This window comes from Chrysemys picta, chromosome 2 (assembly GCF_011386835.1).
Source record: "Chrysemys picta bellii isolate R12L10 chromosome 2, ASM1138683v2, whole genome shotgun sequence".
NCBI classification, from domain to species: Eukaryota; Metazoa; Chordata; order Testudines; family Emydidae; genus Chrysemys; species Chrysemys picta.
Genome location: NC_088792.1, coordinates 34,738,619 through 34,762,380, shown reverse-complemented (window position 1 = coordinate 34,762,380; position 23,762 = coordinate 34,738,619). Strand labels below are relative to the sequence as shown.

Genomic DNA, 23,762 nt, shown 5'->3' with positions numbered 1-23,762 from the left:
TTCCCATCCCTTCCCCCATTCCAACCCCTTCCCCAAAGTCCCCACCCCAACTCTGCCCCCTCCCTGCCCCCAGAGGGGGCAGGAGGGGTGTGGCAGGGGGCTCAGGGTGCAGGGTGTGGGGTGCAGGAGGGGTGCAGCAGGGGGTTGGGGTTCAGGCAAGGGGCTCAGGGCAGGGAGCTGGGGTGCAGGAGGGATGTGGGATGTGGCAGGGGGCTCAGGGCAGCAGGAGGGCTTCAGGCTCTGGCCCAGAGTTGCTTACCTAAAGCGGCTCCAGGGTGGCAGCGGCACACACTGGGGCCAGGGCAGGCCGCAGGAAATAGGCCCACGGGACGCATGTTTGAGACCCCTGATTTAGCCAGTTGTCCCACTTCCCCATGTAGATTTGGTCACTGATAAGGATATGTCCACAGTACAGCTGTGATCATGCCCTCCCAGCATGGGTAGACACTGCTAACTCTGCTGAAGCTAGTGTAATGCTGATAACCAGGGTCTGTCGGCGGGCAGGATCGAACCTGAAATCTCTGGCGCTTAGTGCAGTAGCCTCTACTGTATGAGCTAAAAGCAGACAGGCTATTAGCTAAGGCTGTAGAGCAGACTCATTTTATCTCTCTCTTTACATAAAGAAGAACAGGAGTACTTGTGGCACCTTAGAGACTAACAAATTTATTAGAGCATAAGCTTTCGTGGACTACAGCCCACTTCTTCACTTCTGTAGTGCCACAAGTACTCCTGTTCTTCTTTTTGCGGATACAGACTAACACGGCTGCTACTCTGAAACCTCTCTTTACATAGTCTTTGTGCCACTAGATGGGACAGACCACCACACCCAGAAGGGTTACACTAGCATGCTAGAAATAGCCCAGGGACATTAGGGCTCCATTGGTGGCTGGAGTCCAAGCCCTCCCACCTCTTGGGTCTGAGTCAGGTGACTAGCCGAGCCGCCACCCCTGTCACAACGTCCCTGCTGCAATTTTTGGCATGCTGGAGCGGAGCTAGTGCGAGTTTGTTTACGGGGGTGGGGAAGACTGACCCCGGCCGCAGCGCAGCCATACCCCCCGGGCAGCCCCCAGGTGTGGGGGGCTGATCCCGGCCGCAGCGCAGCCATACCCCCGGGCAGCACGCAGGTGTGGGGGCAGAGGAGCAGCAGCCGATGGCCCCAGTCTGCGCGGGTGACGCAGCGCACGGGGCTGTTCGCTGAGGAGCTGAGCGGGGTGCGCAGACCGGTCCGCGAGGTGACAGCACGTCGCCGAACGCACCTGTCTGTGAGCTACTAGAGACAACGGCCTTCTCCAGCGCATGCGCCGCAGGGGAGACTTCGGCAGTTCGGACTCGAAAGTGGAGGCGGGTCAAGGCGCATGCGTGGAGGGGCTGCACTAGAAAACTGAAAAATAAAAAGGGCTGCGTGCGCATGCGCAGTCACGAGCGGATTAGACTAGCCTGCGCAAGGAGACGAGAGTTGGGGTCGGTCGGGCTCGCTCGGGATGGACGAGGACATACTGACCACGCTGAAGATTCTCATCATCGGCGAGAGCGGTGTCGGCAAGTCCAGGTGAGGCGGCCCCGCTCCCTCCGCGCAACAGCTCCCTCCTCGCGGCGCCAGTCTCCCGGGCCGGCTGATCATGACTGGGCCCGGTGCCGTGCTGCCCACCCTCCTCCCGCGGGGACGGCCCGGTGAGGCCTCGTGGTGTGGGGCTGCCGGTCTCGGGCACCGCCTCGCGCCCCGGCCCTGTTGACAGCCAGCGGGGGACACCCCCCCCCCCCCCCCCCAGGTCCGGACCCTCCCCCCCCCCTTCAGGTCCAGGCCCCTCCCCTTCGGCCCTGGTGACCAGCGGGAGGATCCGGGCCCCTCCCCTCCGGCCCCAATGACAGCCAACGCCCCCCCCTCCCCCCAGGTCCGGATCTCCCTCCCCCCCCCGCCCCCCCAGGTCCGGGCCCGGGCCCCTCCCTTGTTCACACCCAGCGGGAGGATCCGGGCCCCTCCCCTCCGGCCCTGGCGGTAGCCAGCGGCGCTCCCCACCCAGGTCCTGGTCCCTCAGGCCCTGGTGACAGCCAGTGGCGTCCCTGTCCCCCCTTCAGGTCCGGGCCCCTTGTGTTAACAGCCAAAGGTGGGCCCACCTCTGGGGCAGGCCAGGCCCCTTCCCTCCGGCCCTGGTGACAGCCAGCGTGCGCCCCCCCCCCCCCCCCTCAGGTCCTGGCCCCTTTCCTCCGTCCCTGGTCACAGCCAGCAGGGGCCCTTCACGTCCTGGCCCTGGTCACAGCCTGCCCCCTGCCTCGGGTTTGGGACTCGACCCTCTGCCCCTCCTCATTTAGGGGCCTTCCATGCCTTGTCTGGGACGTTCCTCCTCACAGTCAGGCTATCTTCCCTCCTGCTTATCCTTGAGGGACCCTCTTACCTAGTTGTCTTAGTTTCTGTTCAGAAGCAGGCTCCCTCTTAGCCCCCTCCCCCCCATGGTGCTTTAGGTGCAACTTGTTAAATTACTTCTGAACCACTGCTTCCCAGTACCGGCGGATCATACTAGCATGAACCTTCTGGCAGTGAGTGAGTAGGGGTTCTTTGAACAGTCCCCTGACCTAGTTAAAACAGGGACTAAATAAAAATATCAAAACTGCACTACTCAGACAGATCTGTTGACTCCCCTCCATTTTACTATGTATGGGTCTTTCAAATGAGATCTGAAAAGAAGGTCCTGACCACGCTGTGTCGAAAAGATGTATGTGCTGTACATGTGACAGTATCATAGTTAGTCTTGGCAGAATTTGACTTTTTTTTTATCATTTTGGTGAATAATAGTGTTTTGTTAAATCATTTTTATTTTTATTGATTTTAATTTATTTTCACAGTTGTGGGAAATTATGTGGGGTCGGACAGTTGGGGGTGTCACAGTAATTACTTAATGGCAGACCTTGAGATATACAAAGTTAAAGCTTTAAATCACTAATTGTGAATATTACAAGTCAAAATGTATGAAGTAAATATCCTTAAATCAAATGCAGTTCTCAAACATCCTTTTTTTTTGCCTATCTGTAAATTTCTATTTATTATCAATTGAAATATTCTTTTGGTTTGTGTGTTTGTTTACATTACTGTTTATTGACACTTACAAATCAAAAATTCTAATCATTCCACGCCTAACTATATTACATTTAGAAATAAATGCTTTTTAAAACAATAACTTAATTCTGCTATCTTGCATCAGATAAAAGGGAAACGGCTACTGCTAAAGTCTTGCCTTCTAATAGTTTTAAACAAGGTGACAGCTAGTCATTGCTTCTTTCTAATCCTCAGTGTGTCGGATCTGTAAAGTTTTGCACTAATCCTGTGATGACTGACATGACTTGAGCAAATTTCTTTTAGATTAAGTCATCTCTTGTTCATGTGACCTTGTGAAAGTTTACACTTAAATAAATAACTCCCACATCTTGGTTACCTAGTGCATGTATTTAATATCTCAAAACAGACATTTAAAATCTTATTTCTATGTTATAAGGATTTTACTATTTTATATCTAAGAATAACATTAAAGCCACTTAGCATTTAAAGTTTTCTTCATTTATTTGGAAGGTAAACAGCAACTTTGTGTCAAGTACAGTAAATCCTCACTTAACATTGTAGTAATGTTCCTGAAAAATTCAACTTTAAGTGAAACAATGTTAAACAAATCCAATTTTCCCATAAGATTTAATGTAAATGCGGGGGGTTAGGTTCCAAGGACATTTTTGGGGGACAGACAAAAGGCATTATGTACTGTACTGTGGTGGGGAGGTGTCCCTGGCTTACCCCTGGGGCTCAGGGCTCGAGGTGCAGGCTCTGGGAAGGAGTTAGGGTGTAGGAGGATGCTCAGGGTGTGGTGTGGGGTCTGGGAGGGAGTTAGGGTGTGGGAGGGCGCTCAGGGTGGGGGTGTGGGAGCAGGGCTTTGGAGCTGTATTCCGGCTACGCTCCAGCTCCAGGCAAAAACCTGCAGCTCCACTGCTCCGGAGCTGCTCTGCGCTCCAGCTCCGGGCTCCGCTCCAAAGCCCTGTGCGGGAGGAGGCTCAGGGCTGGGGCAGGCAGGAGGTGCAGAGCACTTAGCTGGGGCAGCTCCTGTTTGGTGCAGGGGGTGTGCAAGTGGCTCTGCACAGCGCGGCACCCCCCGCCCCCCCCTGCAGGCAGGGCCACCCAGAACACAGGTGCTTTAAGGGCTGCATTTACATTAATTCTTATGGGGAAATTGGATTCACTTAACATCGTTTTGCTTAAAGTTGCATTTTCCAGGAACATAACTACAACGTTAAGTGCGGAGTTGCTGTATTAAGGTTATAACAACCAAAAAGAATGCACTTTATATAGAAATCCATGATTAAATCAAGTCTTCCTGACTAGTGATTTAAATCATTATTTAAATCAAATCCACCCTGCCTCGCATACAATTCAAGTCAAACTAACAGGCCTGTAGTTTCGCGGATCACTTTTACCCTTTCTTATGAGTAGGAACTGTATTAGCAATTTTCCAGTCATAGGATATAACCCCCAAGTTTACAAATTCATTAAAACCTCTTGCTATTTGGGCATGCTAGTTCCTTGGATGGAGATTATCTGGGTCCCCAGATTTAGTCCCGTTAAACTGTTCGAGTTTGACTTCCACCTTGGATGTGGTCATTTCTACTTCCATATACTCATTCCCATTAGCCACCCTGCCACTGTCCCTAAGCTATTCATTAGTCATATTTAAAAACTGAGGCAAAGTATTCATTTAGGTGTTGGGCCATACCTATACAGTATTATCTTGAATCTCCACCCCATCCTCTGTGCTTAGCGGTCCCCCTACTTTCCTTTTTTCATCTTATATGGTTATAGAACCTCTTACTACTGGTTTTAATTTCCTTTGCAAGGTCCAACTCTGCTTGGCTTTTGACAGTTCTCATTTTATACCTACACTTCCTGCCAAGAGGTAGCTTTCCTTGCTGATCCATCCTGTCTTCCATTCCTTGTAGGCTTTCTCTTAATTACCTGTTTGAGATGCTTGGTCTGCAACTCTTCCCTACAAATTTTTTCCCCTTTGCTTGGGATGCAGGCTTTGGATAGTTTCTGGAGCTTTGACTTAAGATAATTCCAAGCCTCCTCCACATTCAGATCCTTGAGTTTTTCTGTCCAGTCCACTTCCCTAACTGATTCCTTCAATTTCATTTAAAGTTTGCCCTTTTGAAATCAAGGACTCTAGTTGCAGATCTGTTTTTGTTTACCCTTCCATTTAGTTTATACTGGGTTAGCTCATGATCACTTGAACCAAGGTTGTCCCCTACAGCCAGCTCTTCTATGAGGTCCTCACTATTTACCAATAACAAATCTAAAATGGAATCACCTCTTGTTCGTTCCGCAACTGTTTGGTGAATAAATCTGTCAGCTATCATATCCAGGAAAATCTAGGCCCTACTATAATTAGTAGCAATTAACTTCCCAGATATAGATTGGAGGACAACATCTCCCATAATCACGCAATGCCTAGTATTTTGTATTTCACCAAAAACATTAAAGAGGTCTCTGGCTATATCCAAACTGGATCCTGGAGGTCTGTAGCATACCCCTAGTACTATCCCAGGGAAACCTCTAGTAGCTTTCTTCCCCAAAGTGATTTTGGCCAAAACAGATTCTGTCTTAGTCATTCCATCACTTCTAATTTCTTTACAGTCTACCTCATCATTAGTATACAATGCTATTCTACCACCTTTACCTTTTTCTGTTTTTCCTGAACAACATTTACCCTTCAATACCTGTACTCCAGTCATGACTACTATTCCACCATGTTTCTGTTATCCCTATAGTATCTGGTTTCACTTCCTGCACCTGTGGTTCTAGTTCTTCTATTTTGTTACCCAGGTTCCTTGCAATGGTGTTAAAACTTCTTAGTTATTTCTACTTATCTTTGCCCAGATTCCTCAACCAAATGCATAGTCATTCTACTTTCAGTATCGTCTGACTGTTAGCTTCATTAGTATCAGCACTGTCTTTTCTCTTAATGTCCATTGTCCTACCTGCTGCTGTTCCTTTCTCCATTGCTGTATCCTTCCTTACTTGATTTTCCTCCTGCTCAATGTTCAAATCAGGCATGAAGATTACATGACTCCTCCAAGTTCCTGTTTTAAACTCTTAATCAGTTGTGCCAGCATCCATCCCAGAAGTTTATTTCCCTCCCTGCACAGGTGGAGTCCATCCCAGGAGAACAGTCCTCTGTCCATGAATGCCTTCCAGTGATCAAACATCCCCAAGTCCTCCTTATAGCACCACTGCCCGAACCATCTGTTGATCATCATCATCTTGTCTCCCCTTCGTTCTCCCACTCTAGGGACAGGTAGAATCCCACTGAAGATCATTTGAGCCTCCATTTCCCAGTCTAGCTGTAACAAGGGAGGCTATGCCAGATTCTCGCTGGAATGTATAATTTGTTTCCACATGAAGGACAATCAGTGGATTCTTTCCTGCTCCAATTAGGATCTTCTTCAACCTCAGGTCCACATCCCAAGTCTTAGCTTCTGGCAGACAGCACACCCTTCTGTTCTCTGGGTCAGCTCTGGTGACAGGCCTTTCTGTTCTTAGTAGGAAGTCACCAATCACATAGACCTGACTTTTTCAGGTGATAGTGTGATTCTCTGGCCTTCCTCCTGTTTTTTCTGACTGCAAGTTCTCTTGTCTTTTCTCCTTTGCAATCTTCTACGAGTCCTCTTGTATTCCTCCGGGGGCTCTGAACTCTGGGTGTCTTCATTGACTCTTCCCCTCTTTTTATAGGACTAGCTGCTCTTGTGGTCCAGTTACAGAATTTTCTATAATTTGATGTGCCATCCACACCTGTACAATGTAAAATTTAACTTTAGTGTTCAGTTTCATCAGAACTTTAATTTGTGTGAGGCTGCATTCGTATTTTTCAGTGTATTTTGGAACCTGTACACTGTAAATATGAAAAAAAACCCACAATTATTTCTAATACTTACCACTAAAGTTCTGTGGCTTTCTGTGTCTAAGAAGTTTTGCACATATATTGTTTCTTAGATTCTTCCTACTGTGGTAAGTTAACTTGCACTTTGGAACCTTCTTTCAAATTGCAGAAATGTTGTGCTTTTTTGCACTGAGTTTTAGAAGACTTGAAATAGGACAATAGAAATAAAATATTCTGAACAGTAGAGTATGTGACGTTTTGGATGACCCTAGTCAGGGACAGATTGAGGCCTAGCTTCAAAGAGGCTTACTCGGTATTGGAATTGAAGAGTAAAAATAACTACTCCTTTTTCAAAACATAGTTAATGTTAGTTATACAGCAAGCTGACATGCATTACTTTTATTTGCACTGTCTTGAAGATGACACTCAGGTCTACCTTGTTTTATATTAATGTAACGTTGCTTTCAGATTTGTGGTATACAATAATGCACTCATCTGGCAAGCTACAGTTACACTGCAACAACAAATACTTAATGTTCTAATATCTTTTTTTTTTTTTTCCCTTCATCAGCCTTTTGTTGCGGTTCACAGATGATACATTTGACCCAGAACTTGCAGCAACAATTGGTAAGTGTGTGCTAACACGACTTCATAAAAATTCAAACTAACTTAGGTAGAAGACAGTGACTTGCTGTGTTTGCACAACTGGTAATGAGGTTCAGCCTTATCTGCTCTTCAGTAAGGTGGGAGGGGATGATCTTGGCTCAGTCATTAACCTGATCTACACTAGAAATGAAGTCAGTTAAACTATGTTGCTTGAGGGTGTGGTTTTTAAAAAAAAAAAAAAAAAAAAAATCCACACCCTTAAGTGGCATAGTTAAGCTGACCTAGCCCCCACTGTAGACAATACTAGGTTGACAGACCTACCTACTGTCTGTTGGGGAGTTGGATTACCTACACACCAATAGGAGAATGCCTCCTGTCAGCATAGGTAGTGTCTACATTGAAGCACTATTGTGGCGCAGGTGTGCCGCTGAAGCCTTTTAGGTGTAGACATATGTATAGTGTACGGCGTTAAACACTACAGAAGTATAAACAGTAATTGGGTGCTCTTACACTTTGCACAAAATCAGTTCAGAATTGAGACAGTGTTGTCATGTGTGTATTCTGTATTCTTGAAGATGGAAGGTATAGACATGGATTGTCACTGAAGGAGACCTGCATCTGTTAGCACTACAACCACACTCGTGGTGTTAATGAATTTATTAGAGCCGTGTGCAAAAGATTCTTGCTAACCTTCATGAGAAATCAGTAAAATCTCTCAAGTAATAGGAGATTGGAACTTAGTTTAATAGTAATAAGAGTACTGCACAGGATTCATGTTAGAGTAGGTGCATAGGTGGCCTGCTCCAGAGAAGCTCTACATTATACTGGGCACTGAACTCCTGTTTCCCAATCCTCCCCCTTCAAGGAACAGATGTCTGAATGATAAGAAGTGGCTCCTTCCTTACCTACCCCAAAACAAGTATCCGCTCCTGGGCAAGTGGCCAAGAGGAGAGGGGAGTGCCCAGATCTGCTTAAAAAAAACTGCTGGGACAGTGATATGGGCAGCAGTAAGGGCCCAGCATTAATTGAAATGTATTTAGGAGGGAGAGACAGACCCCAGAATGGGAGGGGTGCTGGTGTGGATATTGAAGTTTGTGAAAGGCAGTAAAATGCCTAAAACCCGTCCTGCTATTATGTGATATATCGTATAACTGTAATCCAAGCTAAACAAATAGCTGGTGAACTGGGAGCAAATTAAGGTAACTTTCCTGTACAAGGTATTCTAATTCTAACACTAGACTTACTGCAATGGAGGTTCTAACTAAAGACCTGGAAGAGAGCAAGTAATTTTCCTTAAACTCTTGATCAATCGAGGTGACTACTGAGAGAGAGAGAAACACTAATGTAAAGCCAAAAATAACTGTATAGTTGTCTAATGTATTTGACTAGCTGAATTAAATATTGGGGGATGAGTAGGACACTATGTAATCAAATTATTGTTTAGGGATAGCCATGTTTTAATTCCAACTCCTAATGCAGAAAAAATAGGTATTGCAGAAATACTAACACTTGATTTCTTTTGGATGTCCCGACTACTAATTTGGGCAACTGAGACTTGTTGACAAGGCATTGCTTGATACCATCCCTTCAATCTACCTTCTCTTAATGGCTTGTGGAGTGAGAAAGAGACGTACCTTTCTTTTCAGTGATATCCCCTGGCACTAGCTGCCATCTCTAGCATAAACTATTGTTAGGTTAAGGTTGCAAGCCAATTACATACATAAAGATTGTAGCAAAAATATATGCATAAGGAGGCAGAATTAAGGTTCTATGGATGACCTTTCTTGTCACATCCTAACTTCTGAATGCCTTTCAACCTTAAAGTCTGTTAAAGTGGAATATTAATGTTAGATTAGCACACAGAGACCGAGATAAGAAATGGGGCCTTTATTGTGCTAGATGCCATCAAATATAGGAAGATCCTAGCTCAAAAGAGTAATCTGTATCAGCTGGTGAGTTTTTTTTACTCCGGGCTTGTCTACCGGCTGGATCGATGGGCAGCAATCGATCCAGTGGGGGGTCGATTTATTGTGTCTAGTATAGATGCAATAAATCAACTGCCAATTGCTCTAGCTTCTACTCTGGTACGCCACCTTGACAAGAAACGCAAGGGGAATTGATGGGAGAGCGTCTCCCGTGGACACACCGCAGTTAGTAGATCTAAGTACGTCAACTTCGGCTATGTTATTTGCGTAGTTGAAGTTGCATAACTTAAATCGATTCCTCCCTGCCCCCCGTAGTGTAGACCAGCCCAAAGAAAACTTAATTTTTAAAGAATTCCTACCATCTGACTTGACCTGTCTGATCAGCACTGCAGTATTATGGACAATCATCAGTATGGTGACAAAAATGTCAATGCTTTGTCAGCTCCCTTGCTTTCAGGTGGGTATTGAGTATAAATATATTTCCACATCAACAAGAACTGCTTGAGCTCATCCTGGCAAGAAAAAAGTAGGTATCTGAGCTCCTGCTGCGTTTTCCTTAAACAATGCAGGCCCTGAAGGAAACCATTAATGGAACATGCATTGAGGATCAAATTCATGATGTAGGTCAACTTGCCTGAGTTTTAAAAATGTCTCTTCTCAAGGGGCCAAATCTACATAAAACTGATAATTGTCAACTATTGCATAAACTCCCAAATATTAAAACTTTTCAGCAAAGCAATCAAAAAATTGATTCTGTATCAACCTAAAGTTAACAATGTTGAACTTGAAACATATTGTTTACCTTCAATAACCATATCATTAGCTGATGTAGATTATTAGTTAGTTTTACTATACTACATACTGCTGCTAGCCCTGTGGACACTATTGTTCCACAGTGTAAGGAGCCACAGTATCCACCCTTTACTCTGGAACAAAGCTTGACCTTTAATAATACTGAGGTTCTAAACTGTTTTACAAGAGAACCTTCCCTACAGGTGCCTGGCATAAACCAAAGAAATACTATCTTAAAAACAGACTCAAAAAATAGTTCTTATGTGAGAGCTTTTATTGGGTCAATGAAAGCTCTCACCGTTTATCTCAGTGAAGTGTTGACTCTAACATCTAATGGTGATATAGATGTCAATATTAACTATTTCACTATTGATCTCCTTAGCAGACACAGCTATCAAATGTGTGACTTAGCTGCTTCACATACGTTCCAAACATCAGCTTCTTCTTTTACAAGACTTAATGAAGTCTTCAATAACTAAACTTTTTGCAGAATTTTATAGACTAAAGCATTTCAGTCCTCAGGAGACTAAACTGTTGTGTGTCACAGACAGAAAACAGGATAGACTGAAGTGCTAAAGTCCCTGAAATTGACTTGGTGAGAAATGCCTAGATGATCCTAACAGGCAATTCATGCTGCAGAGGAAGGCAAACCCTCCACCTCCCCATTTCCCAAGGTCCCTGCCAGTGTGACCTGAGGAAAATATTGTTTCCCAATGCCAAACCTGGTGATCAGTTTGACCCTGAGCAAAACACACTGACCAGCCATCTAAGAAAAAGGATTTGATGAACTGCTTCAAAGCACTGCTTCACCTTATCCCATGTTCCATCTCCAGCTGTGGCTAATCTTTGATGCTTCAGAGGAAGGTGTGGGACGTGAAACAATACATCTGGCCAATTGTGCATTGAGGGGGAGGGGACTTCCTTCCTGATGCCTGCAGGTTACTGGCTGAAGCCCTAAAGTATGAAAATTGATTATAGCCATTGTATTAATGCAAAGCTGCAAGTGTTTTGACCATGCTGAAGGCAATGCGGGCAATCTTGCTCTGCTGTGGCCCATTAAAGAAGGAGATGAACATGGGGATTCACAGATTCCCAAGCAAGGAGAGACCAGCCTGGCTTCTGACACACACAGGTTGCTTCTACCAGAATCTGGATTACAGCATATAATTTAGAAAGTTATGTAACTTTGTTTTAAAGACTCCAAACAATGCTGAGTCTACCATCTTCCCTGGTGAGCTGATCTGTTCCATTGTTTAATTACCCTCCCTACTAGGAAATGCTTATTTCAGGGTTTAATTTGTCCAACTTTAAGCCACTGCATCTTTCACCTTTGTCGGCAAAATTGTAAAAGCCTCATCAGATCTTTTTCCCTGTATAGAACCTGTACATGGTGATCAAGCTGCATGTCAACAGTATCTTCATTAAGCTGACTAAGTTGAGCTCCTTAAGGCTCATACTTAGAGCCCTGCAGATCTGTGAATATCCGCTTTGTCTGCAGATATCTACGGACCATGTTTGCAGATCACAGATCAAATGCAGATACAAATTTTGTATCTGGGGACTCTACTTGTACTGTAAGGCTGTTTTTCCCCCCGGCCCCACAGCCCATGGATCATTTTTGTGATCCTCCTGTGAACTCTCCAGGATTTCCACATCTGTTTTGAGAAGTGCATCCCCTACTTCTGCTTAATAGTCCATGTGTACATCAAAAATCTCATTAGTCCATTTTGCCACAGCATTGCACTGAGAACTCATATAGAGGTCAACATAGTCAGTCACCTCAAAATCCTTCTAAATCACTGCCCAGATGGTCTTCCATTGTGTAGGTATAACCTGCATTCTTGATTTCCAGATAAAATACCTCAATTAAACTGACGGTAATAAAACATTTTGTTGAATTATAACCATTTACCTGGGTGATTCAGATCACTCTAACGGTAAATAATGAGGACTGGTTACTATCTCAGCAATCTTTGTGATCTACAAATTGTTACCAGCAAAGATTTTGCTTACCATCTAGATCATTGATAAAAATTAAATAGCATTGGACCAAGAACACATTTCTAGGGGACCTGCTAGAAACAACCCTGATAATTGATACTTCCCATAGCTTCTGGTATAGCTGCTGCACACTGGGAAATGGTGGAATGAAAGGGTAGAAATTGGAATCTAGACTGGAGCAAACTGTGTGGAGGAGGAGGGAATTTGGAGTTAACTTGAACAGCATACTCTATGTCCTACACCAGGCTTTGAAATTAGGGCTTAGAGTCTTCAAGTAACCTTAGGCCATGTGCCAATAGATATATCATGGAAGTGAAGCAGGTACTAATATTTCCTTCATGAAGTGTAGCATTCTTGAGTAATATTGGCATTCAATTCAAAGTTCTTGATCTTTCTGGATGAAAGGAACTATATACAGTATAAATATAAGGTATTTGTATGTGTTCTGAATCTATGCTGGTGGATTGTGCACCGTAGACTTTTAATTGTTAACCCTTTTTGCAACTGTCTGTGGACTCTAGCTCTGTTACAAATGTGCTTTTCTGCAAGCTCACTTTTTTTATTAGGCTTCTTATAATCAAATTAATGAAGACTAAAGTATCAACAGCTCAAATAAATATTAATGCATGCCAGTGATGCATTTACAGAGATCATAACTACGTTTAGCGTTGTGATAATGGGTTTCTTTTGTACAAGTTAAGGTGATAGTCTTGTTGCATCAAGAGCCCTGCAGTTTGTTAGAAACATAGGTCAATTTATTATTTGTCTTCTGCTATACTGTAACTATGCTCTCCTTCCCATTATTACCTAAAAGGGTTAAAATATACAATGTGGTGTAATGCTAAGCAGCATGCTTATTTAAAAATGCATAGGGAAAAAGTAAGTGGTGGTTTTTTTTTTTTTTTTTTTTTTTTTTACATTTTTAAATACCTCTATCAAATTCAGATTTTGTTAATTTTGATTGGCCTGTATTGCTCAGAAGGAGCATTTTGGGTTCAGTTTAGAGTAACTGGTAATGGGGGTCAATGATGTCAAAGATGTGTGTGTGCATCTCCAGTTGAAGTTGCATAACTGTATCCAGTAACAAAATCTTGGGCCTGTTTGTGGAATATGAGCAAGGTGCCATTACCTCAAAGTTCAGCTAAACTTTTTGTAGTGGTATAGACAAACTACGCTCACTTCCTGAAACTTATAATTGGGATGAGAATGAGAGAATTTTCAGCTAAAGTGGCTTGTGTGGTTTTTGTTTGTTTGTTTGTTTTGTTTTGTTTTTTTAGGTGGTCATGATCAGGTAAAAACTGTTGAAGGGTTGTAAAAAAAAAAAAATTGTAGCTTCAAGTATATATCTGTTTAAAAACATATACTTAGCTGTTCATTAGGGCTGTCATGGCTCTTAGCAGAGGTACCCTTTGATGCAGCTCAGCATAGAATGCTATTAGTTTTAAGAGCCAACTCTTTTTATGTTGAATGCTGAAAATTGACAGGGCAGCAGGTTATTTAGGCTTAATCTAAATCAAATTGTAGGCATGGCAAGTTCCTGTTTTACCTACTTAGAGTACATTTGCCACTGACTTGTAACTGGAGATATAGTAATTAGAATTTCTGGCTCTGCAGCTTGTTCATTCAACAGTAATTGTGTGCTAAACCAATCTTAAGAAAACATTATGTGGTACTGTTATAAACTGTCAATTATGGATTAAGAATCTTAATTTAAAAAACATTCAAACTACACCTTAGTGTACTTTTTTTGTTATAAAAGTAGTTTTAACGACAGTGATGGGGTGGGGGGTTGTTGTTTTTTGTTTGTTTTTGTTTGTTTGTTTTTAAAAGCCTGTGTAACGTTCAGTGCATTCTAGAATCATGACCTTCCTAGATAAATTTTATAGCCATAATCTAGGTGCTTCACACTGCAGTGTGCCTAGAAAATTAATGAATCCAAGCTGTGGAGTACTAAAGCAGGGAGAGAGTTCCAAAGTAGAGGACCCTTCAGAAAATAGAGTTAGACTCCAGCTGTAGTGACTCCATTGATTGTAACAGCAGCATCCTCGCATGAAAGCAGTGTGCCAGGTAACCAGGCTGTCATCTGTGACTTGATCAACTGAAAATACCTTGAACTCCATTCAAACTTATTAGCAATGTATGTGACTCTGGAAATGCTAATGTAACGTTTTCTAGGTTCTACATTCCATACTAAAGTTTCTAAAAGGTATGGTTGTAATCCCATGTAGAACACTCTAATCTAGCCTGTAGGTGACAAATTATGGGTAATTGAGCCCAGGTCTTCATCTACCAGGAACTGATCCACTCTCCTAGCCAGGGGTGGAGAGGCAGTCTTGACCACAGACAATACCTAAGCATTCAGGAGCAATCCAGAACCTAATAGTACCCAAACTTTTGTTTGACAGTGACATGCATACTCTTCCCCCACAACCTAGTAACATTATTTCTATCTTATTTGGACTGAGCCTTGGGCATCTTGCCCTCATGCAAACAATAAGCCTTTAGTTCCACTGCAATAGCTGGGTCAAATGTGTGGAAGACAGTTGAGTGTCCTCAGCAATGAGTATGCCACAAACCATCTTTCCTGTTAAACCTTCCAGTGGCTTTCTAAGGAAGAAGTAAAAGAATAGACCCCAAGTGATATCCTTGAGGTTTCCTGGGACAGAGAAGCAATTGATCAGCACTGTCTGCGGGGACTTTTCTAAGAGGCATTATAGCATCTTCATCTGAATGGCCTTTAACTGTTAGATCAGTGTCATAGATCTTAAGGCCAGAAGGGGGATCATTATGACCACCTAGTCTGATCTCCTGCATAACATGGGCTATAGAATTGCATCAAGCCCATAGCTTCTGGTATAGCTGATGCACACTGGGAAATGGTGGAATGAAAGGGTAGAAATTGGAATCTAGACTGCAGCAAACTATGTGGAGGAGGAAATTTGGAGTTAACTTGAACAGCATACTCAAGAATGCTACACTTCATGAAGGAAATATTAGTACCTGCTTCACTTCCATGATATACCTATTGGCCCATGGCCCATGGTTACCTGAAGACTCTTCTAGGCCCTAATTTCAAAGCCTGGTGTAGGACCATAGTGGGAAAGTAGAAGAGATGTGGAGGTGGGTGGGCAAATAGTAACCGATTAAACTAATCCATTCCACCTGCTATTGTCAGAACTGAAGTTGTGCTTTGACTTAGTTGGATCTTTCGTTGTCTTTCTGTCTGACAAAATTAATCATAACACTCGTTTGAAGGAGAATTAAAACCTTTTTATTTTTCCAGGTGTTGACTTCAAGGTGAAAACAATTTCAGTTGATGGAAATAAAGCTAAACTGGCAATATGGGTAAGTTCTGAACATAGTAAAACACCAGAGCTTTACATAGTTTATTGATTTGTATTAGTGGTGATTTTTATGGAAAAATGCAGTTGAAGGGATTTGCCATGTTAACAGGCTTTGTTAGTAGTGGGGTGTGTGGGTTTTTGTTTTGTTTTACTGGGTCATTCATGAAAACGTTACTGATGGGCTTTTCCCATTTTCAGGGTAGGTAACGTAGCTATAGTATCAGTTCTGGTATCTGAAAGTAAAGAATGGGACTCTTCTGTAGAATTCTTTTATGGGAAGAGACTTTACTGTTACCAAACAAAATTTAGACGCCAACAAGTATACAGGAGAATATGGAGTTACATTAGAAGGAAAAGTCCTTAATTTGACGACCGATAAATATTACCCGTGCCTCTTATAACATTCTACTTGAGTTTATATCACATCAGACTATACAGTTTGAGCCTGATAACTAAGCATGTTAAATTAGGTATAAAGCTTCTCACGCTGAATTCACATTTCTAAAGAAAAAATCTTCTTAACTAAGACTTTACATTTTCCATACAAATACGAATACTGCATAAATTACCTAGCTTGAGAATTACCATAGTTGTGCATGTTTAATTTACATTATTAACTTTAAAGTGACAAGAATGTGGAAACACCCAGGTGAACCAAAAGGAGTTTGCCTGCTAAGGTCTGAGTTCAGGATTGCCTCTACTAACATAGCAGCTAAAATAGAGCAAGAAACTCTGAATCCTGCATAACTGTTTAAGTACTTGTGATGACCTTGACTGTTGAAGGGAAACCTCAAACCTTGAACTATGGAAAGTAAGGAAGGGAAAAGGTTTCCCAATAACTCTTAATGATATTTGCTTTTTAATCTATAAGCAAGGCTCATGTTCTATGGTCATGAATCCATCTCTGGTATGGAACAACCACTGGAATTCCAGTGGTTGTCAGTTGCTCTGTGCTGGCAGGCTGCTTGAAACTCTCTCACTGCTAAGCAGAGTGGAGCAATTCTGGTGTTGCCTGGTCTGTCTGAGGAAAGAAGCAGAGTACAAGAGGGAGAAAAATACAGATCAGGGATACTTCCCTTGCTTTGATATCAAAAGTGCTGCATACCTCAAGTACCAAACTGAAGGCTCTGGAGATCTGACTGTAAGTGCCTACCTCAAACACATCCTTGATCAAGCAAAGCAGAGTGGATATGATGGCTGAGGGTATGTCTTCACTACCGGCCGGATTGGCAGGCAGCAATCGATCCAGTGGGGATAGATTTCTTGTGTCTAGTCTAGACGCAATAAATCGATCCCCGAGCACTCTCCCATCGACTTCTGTACTCCAGCTTGACAAGAGGTGCAGGCAGAGTCAACGGGGGAGCAGCAGCAGTCGACTCACTGTAGTGAAGACACCATGGTAAGTAGATCTAAGTACGCTGATTTCAGCTACGTTATTCACGTAGCTGAAATCAGCGAACTTAAATCGTTCTCCCACGCCCCCCAGTGTAGACCAGGCCTGAGAAAATGGACACCGCTGAATAAGGGCCTCATAAGCATATGAGAGAGAACAGGAGCCAATGGAACATTTCCTCTCTGAGGTAGGAGTGTCAGAGCGGCAGAACTCTTTCATGGGAGGAAGAAAATGAGCCATCTAGGACACCTGCATACTCTTTCCTGAAGAGACCGGGTGAATCCTTCATGGAGAGAATCCTACTCAAAGGGAAAGATAACTTCTCTTTTCTTTTATGCCCTGCATCTCCAAAACACAAACCTGAGTTATAAAACTGCTGGCTTTCTCTGTGACCACTGCATTCACTCATCGTCCATGCTAAACTCAGGAATGCAGCATAAAACATTGCTGATTTCTGTATACCTATGTACAGTGGTATGGTCTCCATGCCAGTATAGAAAACCACAGTGGTGTCTGGTAGGGAAACAGGCTGGTGGAGGGGCCAGAGTTCTGCATTTCTGTGGTTCAAGTGGCCTGGAGAAGCAGTACTATTACAGCCCTGGATAACAGTCCTTGGGTGAAGACTGGTAAGGGGCATTTGCAAAGGAATCCTGTGCTCTGGCTCTAGTTTGAGATGGGGGTAGGGGTAGACGTTTGTTTGTTTTTCTCTTCACCGAAGTGTTCTGTACTCCACTCACAAAGAGCTTGAATATTCAGGATCTATGGTGGTGGAGTGAATTTTGAACCTGAATGAAAAACGTTGCTGATATCTTAGTTATTGGAATGACTGCTCTTTTGGAGATAGATTGGGTGGCATTTACTTTTTGTTTGTAAGCAATACGCTTCTAAACTGGGACAGAGTTTGAGTAAATTAGCTTCTCTGTTTCTGATGCATGCATATTCTCATGATCTGTGGTGCTTATAGTTCAGTGTAGTTTCAAGGATCTACAACAAAGCATATGTAATCAGCATTTTAATACTTGGTCTCTGCAGACCCATTCGTCCTCTAAGTTCATAAAGTCCTAAGATATAAATCTGATTTCACAAGCTACTTCAGTTTAAGAAGAAATGTGATCAGTTTTTTGGTACTTCTGCTACAGCTTGGTTTGCCCTAATTTTCTGTGGTTTGAAGCTGATTATCAAATACTGGGCAGTGAAAAGCCATATATCTTGTCTTGTTATCACAAGACTTTGCAGTGTTTTGCAAACCTAAAATGTTCACTTAGAAACAAGTGAAGCTGTTGCACTGGTGTCTCACTTATCTGCTAGCTGTAGAGCAGCAATAGCGTCAGTGGAAATGTGAGTGCCCTATATCATTGTAGAGTGGCGTATTTTACTTAAATGCTAAGACTTTAAAAGCCACTTCCTGAAGCAAAATTCTTATCAACTCTGCATCTAATCTTAATGGTATTTCATCTAAAGGTAATTAAACTTGATTCCTTTGGTGGTGCTATATTCCATGATTGTTCTGAAGTTTCTTTTTTATTGTGTTAATTAGATCTTGCAGATGCTGTACTTTCTTTCAGTAGCACGTAGAGTAGATTATTTTGTGCAAGTACAGTAATGGAAAACGTTCTGAATATTTTTAGGATACTGCAGGTCAGGAGCGGTTCAGAACATTAACACCCAGCTATTATAGAGGAGCACAGGGTGTTATCCTAGGTAAGTATGCTACTCAATGTACCACTTTAAAACCTTTTGATATTTTTTTTTTTAGTTTTACGAAAAAATTAAAGACCAACTAATTCTTCTCCAACTACGTTTGGCTGTTTAATACTGAAATTCTTGACTTCTAGTTAGATACTCCAGTAATTGGGAGTATCTCAGCATCTTGAGCATCTCCTTCCGACAGGAAACCACCTCCCTTCTTTCCAAAAGAAATCCATCACAGCTTGTATACACAGCGCCACAGTTCTGACTACAGGGATGTGGAATGTAGAGCACGCTGAAATGTTGTGCTCTTACTATCCCATGTAAACTCTGCTGGCACATACTAAAAGTTACCAACAATACACACCCCTCCATAATCAGGACAAACGGTGCCATGTAGACAAGTCTTAATGTTTTATTTAACTAAAATATATCCTCCATTGTGCTCCCAACATTGATGACCTTTTTATCACACCCCCAATGTCATTTGGAAAAGACTGTGGTTTAAATTAAGAAGTCTATGCTTCAGATAGAAGGAAAGGAGAACGGGGTCAAAAAACCTTACTTCTTGCATCTGCCCTCTGAAGATAACTATTGCTTTGCTTTTAGGTATTTGCCTCACTGTGTGTTGGAAGTCTCCTTACTAGGCACTTGGAGCGCAATGTCTGTTTCGCTATTGCTGGAGTTGAGCGGTGGACAAGAAATCCAGGGGCAAAAATAATTTTGGTGATTGTTAGCCTTAAATACAAAGCACCTTGGCTCTAAGAGGATTCTCAGCCTCATTCGTGTCCTATTGTATATGCAATAACTTGAAAATATGCTGATATGTCTGTCTACAAATCTTTTTTAAAAAAATTCAGATTTTGAATGTCTGCAATCAATAGTTGCAATAAATTATTTGGAAATGTCTTTAAAATAATATGTTAAATCAGGTTAGTGACCATTGGCAATATTTTTCAGTTTATGATGTCACAAGAAGAGACACCTTTCTCAAACTGGACAATTGGCTAAATGAATTGGAGACATACTGCACAAGGAATGACATAGTTAAAATGTTAGTTGGAAACAAGATTGATAAGGTAAGCAGACTTGGAAAAATTACCTTCAGTAGTTTATACTTATACATCTATCACAGCATATAATATACTGTTTCTTCTTGCAGGAAAACCGTGCAGTTGACAGGAATGAAGGTCTCAAATTTGCAAGAAAACATTCCATGTTGTTCATAGGTATGCTCTTGAAGATGTATGTAAAGCCTACGTGATATTTTAAGTTACCATTATGTAAAAAATAAAACTGTGGTTAGATTCCACTTTTACAGAATTGCCAAGGTGAAAATTTTTACTGTATCCGCTAAGTAATCTAATAGTACCTTTCAGCTGCATTGTTTAAGTGCTTTACAAAATTAACTTAAGCCTCAACATCCTCAAGATAGGTTTTCCCATCTTGTTTAGACTGGTCTTAAAATGAGTCTATCCAAATTTCTAGACTCATGGCAGATGAAACTGCCTGACTGGAGCTGGAGTCATTCTTTTCAATCTGTACACTTCCAGTGCATCCATCACCTTAATATCTAAATACTGTGGTCAAAATAAAGGCTGTTTTATGTTCCGAATACCATTCTCTATTCCACTCTCCCATATTAAGAAACCTCTCTAAGTGGGATTAAACTTGGTGGTGTCTAGTAGAAACCTCACTCACTGTGACTACTCTAATGACTGGACCATATATCCTGTTAACTCAGTATCACTAGCTTATTACAAGACTTGTCTTATGTCAGTACAAGGCTGTGCTGTAAAGTATAATAGACCCTTTAACATTGCTAGACTTTCAAGTTAAAAAAAAACAAACTTGAACATGCCAATTGTTAGAATAATATTTCACATAGCATGTCAAAGCTCATATCTGTCTGTAGAGAGTAAAAGTCATCTTACTGCCTTAAATACTAGGACTTGCTGTTCATCTGTGACTACTTTCCCTTTTGTACCAAAAGTGTAGGATGCATGTTGAGACTAACACCTGTTGGTTCTCTCCAGTTAAAGTAAGAAGATGGTGAAAAATACATTAATGCTTGCTTGACTTCTTAAATCTCTCTTTCCCCCAGAGGCAAGTGCAAAAACATGTGATGGTGTACAGTGTGCCTTTGAAGAACTTGTTGAAAAAATCATTCAGACTCCTGGACTGTGGGAAAGTGAGAGCCAAAACCGAGGCGTAAAGTTATCAAACCAGGAAGAAGGCTATGGAGGAAGAGCCTGTGGTGGATACTGCTCTATGTTATAAACTCTGGGAAGGTTATCCTCTTGCATATTTAAACAGATAGTGTCACCTTTCTGTAAATTCATTAACTGCTATTTTTAGGGACCTTGCAGTTTGCACATATTTGTTTTGTATCATGGCGGTGAACATTTGTAGGAAAACATGCTCAGCAGCTTTCCCAGTTGAAAAATGTTATGGTAAGCATGCCCAACTTGCAATCTTCAGGTTTTTTATATGTAGCATAAAATAGTGTGCAAGAACAAATGCACTCAAATTTTATGACCTTATACATTTATCATGTAACTACTCTTTAAAAAATAGCCATCTAACAAATATACATTGCTGCATTCTGTCTGCTTTTTGTCTGGATTTTTTTTTTTTTGGTTTAAGTACTGTTGGAATTCTAGAATTGCTTTATATGCACACATCCTAAAAATGATGCAAGATAAAATGTGATATCTTTTACTGATAAATGCTTGTCCTTGTTGGTACTGCATAACATAAACAGCATGATTACACAATTCTTACAGCCAAGTCTGTTACAAATTCTTTTTCATTAAGCAGAGCTATCTAAACTATGGCTTCTGCCAGTTAATCTGAACACTTTTTGAAGAGATTTCTAAAATTTCCTTTGAGAAGTTGAGCAAACACGGTAGGGGATTTTTTAAAAAATCATCACTTCAGTTGATAACTTGATTGCTTAACTGGCATCTTAATCCTGTCATATTTATATACTAAATTTATGGCATTCTTGCACAGTAGTCTTTATGATGCTGCCCACCATAGTCCTGCTGTAGAGTCTTCATTTTTTTTTGGCCAAGGATTTGAATGGTGTCTTTTTTTATGAATCAGCTTGTCACACTTAAGTACAGACGCTCTTTTCCTAAACATTGGTAATGTACATGTAGCTCACTTATGGCTATGAAGGTCTATATCACATAACTGCTTTGTGTGGCTATTTGTTCAGAAACATAATTTCCTGTCAGACACTAAATATGGGGAAAGTCACACTGCTTTTGGATCTCTGGGGAAAATACTATTGCAATGAGTATTTCACTTGGGTTTACTGTAAACAGCCAGTGGTTTATCTGTTTCAGATGACTTGCCTGTATAGACTAATAAATTTTTTCCACAGTATTCAACTTTTCTATCCTCTTCCTATTGTACAGTTGTATATTTTCTAGTACACTTTTTGTGGAGGGATTATTTCTGGTGCATTAAAGCAAAGACAAGCCTAGACACATCCTTCTTAATTAAGCAGGTAACTGATCTCCATATTGGAACAAACCACTAAGCAGTTTCTTGTAAATATACATTAAGATACCTTTTTAATACTGCATTTTCTGTAGATGTCAGCAATCCATCATAGTAAGTCTGTATTTTGCAGCCAATTGGATTGTTTCTGGTTAAGTACACTTTTCATCTATGGAAACCTTGCTTTCTACTCTTACACTTGGTAGAAAACATTACCAAAATTCGAAGACTTAAATATACTAGCTGTTTTTACCAAATATTGTATCTTAAGTACTATTACTGTAAGTAGGATCATTTAAATATGTAAATGTAATCAATAATTTAATACACTTCCATGTTGCATTAAAGCTTTAGATGTGTCTTCCTGTGTCTTGATACAGCATACGTTTGCTAACCCAGTTATTCATCAGTGGTGAGGTTGTCCTGGCTCTATGCTTTAAATGCTTGATTAGGGTAGGTACACGTTTACAAAAATATTGACATAAAACCTCAGCTGCTGAAATGCAGCTTTCTGATAAATGATACTAATTATTTAACTTTTAGCTAGTTGTCAGTTTCAGGGCTGTCCTGTCTAGGCCGAGTGCATCCCCTCAGGTTTCAGGCATTGTACCTTTTTACATTCCACCATAGAATTCTGCCACTTAAACTGACCCCTGGACTACAGTACCCTGTGTAGCAACTGTTACCCTGCAGGTCTGACTGCCTTTGGGAGGCTGTGACCAATGGGATATAGTGATCAGCCGCTTTCTGAAAATTATTTTTATTTTCCAGTTTAAAAAAAGAAAAGCATTAAAGGAAAGATTTTAAACTGGTCTGCAGGCACGTATACCTTACCATTCCCTGCTAACTTCGACAGGCCTAACTTCTTCAGGCACCCTCTTAGTGGGGTCCTATGTTTCAGTGCAGTTTTGAACAGCAATAATTAACTCCCAACACAAACACACATAAGTGCCGATTTTTAACCCTGCTATAGTCCTTTTGATCTCCTGTGCCTATTTGCTGAAGGGTGACTTATTTTAAGCCATTCTTTCCCTTCCTCATTTTTCCTAACAACCCTCTGTTAAACTACACCAACATTCATGCACTAAATTTCTCAATAACCTGAACAACACACTGTACCATCTAGTACAGAGCCGCTCCAAATCCTTAGTACCAGTTAACTGACTAAAGAAATCCCACTATATCTTGCTTACATTGTTGGTGCTTGCTGTTGTGTTGCAAATGAGACTTGCATCATCTGCGTTCTGATTTACATGTGTTGTTAAACAGCTTTCAATCTGTATGTTGCCACCGGCTACCTCTGTAGGAGTGGTGTTAGGCAAAATCAATTTGCAAAATGAAGGATTGTGCCTAAACTACAATGCTAACTCAATCTATGCTTCATGCTTGTAGGAGCTCTTGGATAAACTGTGTCCAGCAACAACTGCTGAAATGTGTAGGATTTGTGAAGTTTGTAGATGGAGTTTAGTATGTGGTGGGGAGGAGATAAAGGGGGCAACATAAGTCTTAATTTAGAATGGACTCGCTTCGCACTCTTGGGAGGGTGTGCTTGAACTAGTCTCCCCACTCCATAATCTGGGAATTTCAGTTGCCT

At 41.8% G+C, this 23,762-nt stretch overlaps 1 protein-coding gene and 1 long non-coding RNA gene across 2 annotated transcripts in view; one reads left to right on the top strand and one right to left on the bottom strand.

Annotated features, from left to right (window-relative positions):
- LOC135981279 (uncharacterized) overlaps positions 1-1,352 on the bottom strand; it is a 37,318-nt gene extending 35,966 nt beyond the window's left edge. Inside the window, exon 1 of the long non-coding RNA XR_010598225.1 lies at positions 1,257-1,352. This is a non-coding gene — a long non-coding RNA (uncharacterized LOC135981279). The remainder of the gene's footprint in view (positions 1-1,256) is intronic.
- RAB18 (RAB18, member RAS oncogene family) lies at positions 919-22,529 on the top strand. Its single transcript, XM_005290926.4, has 7 exons — positions 919-1,549; positions 7,480-7,535; positions 15,516-15,577; positions 18,598-18,670; positions 19,619-19,737; positions 19,821-19,887; positions 20,763-22,529. The coding sequence occupies exons 1-7, from the start codon at positions 1,482-1,484 to the stop codon at positions 20,936-20,938; spliced, it is 621 nt and encodes a 206-aa protein (XP_005290983.1). The 5' UTR covers positions 919-1,481; the 3' UTR covers positions 20,939-22,529.
- Positions 22,530-23,762: the final 1,233 nt, after the last annotated feature.